Below are 7,332 nucleotides of genomic sequence, written 5' to 3'. Positions count from 1 at the left end.
CCCCCCCCTCGCACCGTCCTCCCTTTCTCTTGAGCCCCCCTACCGCCGCTGCCGCCGCGCGCCGAGGCGTGGCGGGGCGAACAGGGCGAGACCACGCCGCCCGTATTACGAGGGACAAGTTTTAATTAGCAGTGTAGAGCCGGGTAATCAACAACTTCCAAAACTGCAAGCCGGAGGGAAACAGCAGCAACGGCGCGCCACCTGCATACCAATCGGTAGAACGCCCCCACCGCCCCGCCGCCCCGCCGCTGAGGGCGGCGAGGGTGCAGCCAAGCCCGGCGGCGGCGGTCTGGTAAGGGGTACGTGTAATGACACCGAAGCCGTTCCCACCCCCAGCAGATGTCGCGGCCGCAGTAGCTCACCCCTCGCCAAAAAAAAATATAAAATAATCACAGTAAAAATAAGACAAAAATCTGAGCGCGGCAGTAACTCTGCTTTTAGCTCTGCTGTAACGCAATGACAGCGACGCGAGCTCCGCTTGGCTCGCTGCCCCCGTCCGCTGATGTACCCTCTCCGGGTGAAGTACGCCCCGCTCACTCGAGCGAAAGCAAGTTCTCCGGGGCGCCGGGGGGGGGGGGGGGGCGGCTGCGGTCTTGGTCTGCCGCCCCGGCCGGCCCGGCGGATGCCTTCTTGCCCCCGATTACCGCGCCGAGCGCCCGGTCCTGGTCCTGCTGCAGCCGCCAGGCAGCCGCCCCGGGAGTAATCGAGGGGAAAATTTGTTTAATTTATCAAAGCCAACGACTTCTTAACCCCTTACACCCCCCGCCAGCGTACCCTACCCCCCGTTCAGTTCGACCGCAGCCAGCAAGGCCTGGCCCAACGGTTAGGCCTTTAAAACCATGAACGACGCCTGGGGGGGTGGAATGAGGAGATCGAGTGATGGTGGGCGGGGGTGCAGATACTTTCAGCAGAGGGGGAGGGGTGGTGTCTTCACCTCCAGGGTGACTAGTATCGCCAGTCCTTGGTTCCTTGCCTGCCACAGCGGAGTCGTCTGTTCCCTGGTATGTCCCCATTTCTAGCCGTACCGAGCCGTACGAACTTGCCCCCAAAAAGGCAAGGCGTAGCCTATGTACGAGCCGAGAGACTCCCAGGGTGGTCAGGGCCGGGACGCAGGATATGTAGACGTATAATTAGCGATTTCCGAGGTTGGGCAAATCGGCGATTTGGTGATTTGGGTCTACCTGGTCGCGAGGGTTGCGAGCGTCGTCGCCGCCGTCGCCGCCGCGACACCATTAGGCGACACCGCGGCACGGCGACGCAGGTGCGCCCGGACAATAAACTTGAACAAATTGCTTCCCCTGTAGGGCGGGCCGGGCACAGCCAGCGACTGGATTGTGTGTCGTCGTATCGCAATCTACCTCGAGTGCGACGTGCAACCCGCCCAGCACACCCCTTCCGCAACCACACTGCCGGCAGGGCCTCTCTGGGCACACACAGGGAGATCCCGCCTGGATCGGGAGGGACGTGGGAATCTCGGGCGCCGAGGTAAACAAGGTAAACACGCGACGGGGCGCGGGACAAACAAATGCCCCACCCACCCCTCCGTTCTCGAGCTGTGCCTGCCTCTGCCCCCCCCCCCCCCCCCCCCCCCCCGCGCTATTCCCCGAGCGAAATGTAGACTACTGTAGGCTCGGGCTCAATGTAGATGGTTGGGACTACCGAGAAATAAAATGAAAATTCGCCTCATGCTTCATGCAAAAAAAAAAAAAATGCGAACAGAACACCACTCACCTTGCTCTTCCGATGTCCTCAGGGCTGCTTGGACTTGGAGGTCTGGAAGTGTTTTGAATGATTTTCGGATACTCTTTTTAACAGGATAACGAAAGTCTGCAACGGCCAACGAAGGTCAGCACAGGTGGTGGTGGAGGTCGGAGGTCTTTAATCCACGTTCACGTTTTATCAAACGGGATCTCTAACCCTACTTTAGCGGCTCTTGGGTTGCAACTGGCAAGAGCCCAAGACGCGCAAATCCGTAGTGTCAACTCGCGATTATTGAATACAAAGTAAAAGACGTACTGTGCTGTCTATGAAACTACGAACCGTCGGCGTGATGTGCTAATTTGCACGTCACAATCGCAAAGTTTCCGGCGTTTGCCCGGGGAAGGGGGTGGCGCGATGTGCTCCTTGTTGCTGGAACTGCAATGGCAATACGAAGGTGACTCACCCTGCGTCCTGTGAATAAGGTTTCCGCGGCGGGCGGGAGTGCGTTTAGCACACAAAGACATAACTGGCGAAAACATAACCTCGTTGTATGGCCCAGATTCAAACAAATAGTTGCTCTCTGTTCATCAACAACATTAAACTGAAGCAAGATATTGTTGACAAACAATAGTTTAAAAATAAATTTATGCCATCTAGGTGAGAGCTCTCTATGAAATGATCCCTGCCGATTTGTGTTACCATATTATTTTTATTCATCTTTTATGAAGCAACTCAGTTGAAGTTTGATTTTTGTGCTTTAGAATGAAAACTGCAATTATGTACTTTTTTCGTCATTAGTTTTATTCATCACTTGATGATTTTCTACTGTATCCTTCTGTCATACCTTAGAACTGTATATTCATCCTTATTTCTTAATGCCTGGTCATTAATAGTTATCACATACGTAATGGCCAATGGATTTCCCAAGACCATCAACTCAATCGGGTTCCAAGAAGTTGAGTTTAGGAAAGAAACAATCGTCCATGAAAAGTTTCATTACTCCTAAACCAGAACCAATTGACGAGCAAAAGGGAAAGTCGTCTGGTTCTGCCGACACTTTGTAAGTCCTTTTTTGTAGAAGAGGAGATAGCTGTCTCATAAACCGTGCATTTATTTTATCTCTGTTTGATGTAAAATATATTCTACTTTTTTCAGTGTTGAATCGTCTAACAGTGATTTGAATGTAAATTTATTGACCAATCATGCCCATGCTCCTGGAAAAGTTAAGCTTGAAGATGAAGACACTCTTGATAGACAAATTACTAAAGGGTGGAGTGCTCCTTTGGGTGACCAACAAGATGACAGTGCAGATGACATAATGTACATTAACACTCCTCCCCCTAAACAATCTCGTTTATCTATCATATCAATCAGTAGTGATGACAGCTCAGGTAATTAATTAAATAATTTCCTCTCAGTTTCTGCATACTTTTTTTAAAGTTATTACTGTGGGTCCTTTATGTATGCAATGTGTGTGTGTGTTTGTAACATTTGTTTTTCCCTTTGAACCAGAAGTTTGTTCTGAGAAAACAGTGCTCAACAGCCCTAGAAGTGAGCAGGACATGTTTGATGATGATGACGATTTCCCCGGCTCAGGCTTTTCACTTACTGGTGTTGTGGACGCAGCTGTGGATGCTGCTATGGATGCTTCAGTAATATCCATAGAGAAACAAGAGCAGAAAAGCATTTCTAAAGACTTCTCTCCAGGATCATCACCACCATCTAAGAAACATTGCACTGAAAACCACTCTGCTTTAGAGACCTCTGAAATCAAATCTGAACCACAAACAGAAGTAAGCTCTACTTCGGGAACTGAAGATTTCAAAACATTTAATGATAATTCCATTTCTCAGGATAGTTTACATAGTGTCACTGAAAAATCATCAAGTTTAAAAAGATCTTTTACTGAAATGACTGAGAGTATTGGTTTTGGAGAAGACAATGAAAATCAATCAAAGCCGAGTGATAAGCAATCTATTTCTAGAGATGGATCCTTTTCTAGAGGGAAGCCCTCTCACTCTCCAAGTACTATAAAAAATAAACTCAAACATGATTCAAACTTAGGGAGAGAGAAGAGAGGTAAGAATGCAATTATAATTATATTTATGGACAATTATCATCATTAAGCCTGACTTTATGCTCTAAAATATTTTTGCTATTTTGCTAGATGGAGCTGGCTCCAGAATTAAGAAGGAAGGTGAAATAACACCAACCAGAAAGGTCTCCAACTCGAAAGGAAGGGATCTAACTCCTAGCCGGAAGCACAAAAGTATGTTTTAGCTCAGGCAAGTTTGAAGTTTGTTTTTTCCTCTTTCTCTTTTGCATTGTCCTCAATTCGCATTTTTTCAGGTCCTAAGAAAGCATCATTCAGTGAAAAAGACAAAGAACTAGAAATGGATATTTGGATTAAGGAATTCAAAAGAAGTGTATGTCTGAAGCCAGTTTTGCCTGAGGTAGGTTTCTCTTTATTTTGAACAACTGCTGTGTTGTACATCATGTTTACAGTAATTTATTATCGCTCAGCCAATAATTTTGATTGATGTGATGCTCTTTCAGATGTCTTGCAGTTCTGTCAGATCGAACTTAGAATCTCTAAAATCCTCGTACATAGAGGTACTGGAAAAGATTATGGGAATTTTTTTTTCAGTGCCACAAGAGGTTTTTGAAATTATTCCTGACTTTGATACTGGAGTTTTCAGACTTCGATACTTAGCAACATGGCTGTGTGTGAAAGTAAAGAAAACAGAGGAAGCATATATTTCCCTCAAGAAGGAATCTAGTCTGAGAAGCCCATCAGCAAAGCGCTCGATGGAAGGGAAGACACCATCCCCTGCTAAATCTTTGAAGACCATAGAAAACCGTACACCTGAAAAGTATAACTCAACTAATGACCATAGAAAGCCGCCCAGTAGGTCTTTATCGGGTCTTTCATCTATTAATAGAAATCTAGAGGGGGGTAGAATTGAAGCAAACTCAACAGAAAGATTTTCTGCTCCAACTAGCCCTGTGGTGAGAGAGGAGCAGTTGGTTCCTAGTAGAGCTTTCAGTACCTCAAAATCAGGCCTCTCATCTAGTTACAGATCTGAAGAGCATGGAAGTAGAATGGAAACAAAACAAGCAGAGAGATTTTCTTCTTCAAACAATTCAGTTTTGAGAGAGGAGCAATGTGGAAAGCAAATGGTCAATAGACACTTCGAGGAATCAAATCATAGCTCTCTGAACACAACATCCTCATATTTAGATCAAAGCTCAAGTTCGTCAGCCTTATCGAAGCCAGTAAACAAATTCACTTTTAAGAAACCAACTGTAGCTGCTGGAAGAGCTCCCTCGAGTATCCATTCACTTTCCAGCTCCATAAACGCCAGCAGCGCAAATATGTTAGAGCAATCCAGCTTTTCAACGGTTCAGTCTTCACCAACTACAGCGAACTCGTGGCTATCTAAGCCTGACCCACCTGTTTCAAACAACAGGCTTTACAATAGTAGCAGTAATAGTAGTTCAGTGTCCTCACCAGCCACATTGAACTCATGGCTGTCTAAGCCCGACCCACCTGCTTCAAACAACAGGCTCTTCAATAGTAGCAGTTCAGTATCTAATAAGAATTCATCATCGACAAGTATATCGAATGAAAGGAATGATGTTTCAAGTACATCTTATTCACCATCTCCAAGTTCAAATTTCAAGAAAAATGACTCCTTTTCAAGATTTAATAACACACTTCCTGATCATAATGATTTCAACATTGAAGAGGAGGATGAGGATGACTATATGCATATTCCACCTGAAAGCCCTCCACAGCAAGTTAACAGCAGAAAACCTCCCGCAATGCAGTCTTCTTCGTCCTCCACCTCCACAAAATCTGTTGCACAAGTCACCAGTGGAGATTCCGAATTAGGACGGTTCCATCATGGTATAAGGAATGATGGGAGGACTGGAGAATTTGATGGCCATAGTTTCCCTCACTCAAAAGAAATGCGTGATTTATTTAGAGCTAAATTTGGTCTTCATGAGTTCCGCCCCAATCAACTCCAGATTATAAATGCAGCTCTCCTAGGCCATGATTGTTTTGTGCTTATGCCTACTGGAGGAGGAAAGTCACTGTGTTATCAACTACCTGCCTTATTAAATCCTGGAGTCTCAATTGTAATTTCACCTCTTAAGTCTCTCATATTTGATCAAGTGCAGAAGCTTAATTCCTTGGATGTAAGTCTGTTAGATTACTGGCTGATTTATGTAGTCCCCATTTACTACTGTGTTCATTATAAATCCTCCTGTTGATTACAGATACCATCGGCTTGCCTTTCTGGTGATATTGGCAGACAACAAATTGACAATGTATATTTAGATTTGAGCTTGAGGGAACCAAGTAAGTTTTTGCATGGTATCTCTTTTTTTTTAAAGTTTCTTTTCAATTTTTATCTTTTTTTTTAAAAATCCATAGGTATCAAGTTGCTGTATGTAACACCAGAAATGTTGAGTGCAAGTGATAAGTTGAAAAGTATTCTCTCATCCTTACATGCACGTGGGAGACTATCTCGTTTTGTTATTGACGAAGCTCATTGTGTGTCCCAGTGGGGCCATGACTTCAGGTATTTTTTTTTTAAATTCTATCATATCCACAGAAAATTACTGCCCACAACTTTCTGTTTGTTCTTCCAATGTATTTGATAGATTATGTCTTATTTTGCAGGCCAGATTACAGAAAACTGAATGAACTCCGTCAAAAGTATCCTAATGTTCCATTTATGGCGCTGACTGCAACAGCCACTCCTAAAGTTCGAGTAGATATTAAACATCAGCTGGGTCTTCGCGATGTGAAAATGTACAATCTTTTTATGTACCTATGAGGTTTTCTTTAACTGTGTAGTTTTTACTTTTATAACTTAATCACTAACTTGCACTTTCAGGTTCCTGTCTAGTTTCAATCGATCAAATTTAAAGTACTCTGTGTTACCCAAAAAGTCAAAAGCTTGTAATGCTGAAATGGTTGAAATGATTAAAGAGAAATTTCCACGTGCTTCAGGAATAGTGTACTGCTTCTCTCGAAAAGATTGTGAGACAACTGCTAAGGAGTTCACTAGTGCAGGAATAAAAACTGTCGCATATCACGCTGGTTTGTCTGACAAGGCAAGAGCTGCAACTCAATCTCAATGGATCTCCAACAAAGTGAAGGTGCTTTAAAAAATCTTGACTTCACTCAATTTAATTCTGTTTTTGTTGAATCAATTGTTTTGGCATTTATTTTTATTTTTTAATTTCTTGGTAGGTTGTTGCTGCTACTATTGCCTTTGGGATGGGGATTGACAAACCTGATGTTCGCTTTGTTTTCCACCAAACTATGCCTAAATCAATAGAGGGATACTATCAAGAAACAGGAAGAGCTGGTCGTGATGGTAAATTGTCCCACTGTATCACATTTTATAAATATGAGGATTCTATCCGATTGAAGTCTATGATAGAGAGTAAGTACTGTACCTAGCTTTGGACACCTTCATTAAATGTGTATTGGTTCTGCCTAATTGATCTCATTGCTCATTCCAACTATCTGCCCTCAATTATCAGATGATCAGTCCACATATACGGACTGGAATGCGAGGAGAACTGTACTGGATAGACACTTGGAAAATCTCA

The 7,332-nt window shown here is 44.3% G+C and overlaps 2 protein-coding genes across 3 annotated transcripts in view; one reads left to right on the top strand and one right to left on the bottom strand.

Annotated features, from left to right (window-relative positions):
* Nucleotides 1-2,089, bottom strand: part of LOC113202595 (gastrula zinc finger protein XlCGF52.1-like) — a gene marked incomplete in the record, with an annotated part of 20,792 nt that extends 18,703 nt beyond the window's left edge. The window contains 1 exon segment of the mRNA XM_052265730.1: nt 1,732-2,089.
* Nucleotides 2,090-2,213: 124 nt separating this feature from the next.
* LOC113202314 (recQ-like DNA helicase Blm) overlaps nt 2,214-7,332 on the top strand; it is an 18,739-nt gene continuing 13,620 nt past the window's right edge. The window contains exons 1-12 of one of the 2 annotated variants that reach the window (XM_052265724.1): nt 2,214-2,358; nt 2,595-2,761; nt 2,857-3,092; nt 3,217-3,780; nt 3,869-3,970; nt 4,051-4,154; nt 4,258-5,904; nt 5,986-6,067; nt 6,143-6,290; nt 6,392-6,523; nt 6,609-6,873; nt 6,968-7,163. In XM_052265724.1, the coding sequence (XP_052121684.1) occupies nt 2,616-2,761; nt 2,857-3,092; nt 3,217-3,780; nt 3,869-3,970; nt 4,051-4,154; nt 4,258-5,904; nt 5,986-6,067; nt 6,143-6,290; nt 6,392-6,523; nt 6,609-6,873; nt 6,968-7,163 (3,622 nt within the window). In that variant the 5' untranslated portion in view covers nt 2,214-2,358; nt 2,595-2,615. Of the gene's footprint in view, nt 2,359-2,594; nt 2,762-2,856; nt 3,093-3,213; nt 3,781-3,868; nt 3,971-4,050; nt 4,155-4,257; nt 5,905-5,985; nt 6,068-6,142; nt 6,291-6,391; nt 6,524-6,608; nt 6,874-6,967; nt 7,164-7,332 lie in introns of both variants that reach the window. The other variant, XM_052265723.1, reaches the window with a different exon arrangement.

Source organism: Frankliniella occidentalis, unplaced genomic scaffold, assembly GCF_000697945.3.
Source record: "Frankliniella occidentalis isolate FOCC.00 unplaced genomic scaffold, Focc_3.1 Scaffold29, whole genome shotgun sequence".
Lineage (NCBI taxonomy): Eukaryota > Metazoa > Arthropoda > Insecta > Thysanoptera > Thripidae > Frankliniella > Frankliniella occidentalis.
This window is presented reverse-complemented; position numbering and strand designations above follow the sequence as displayed.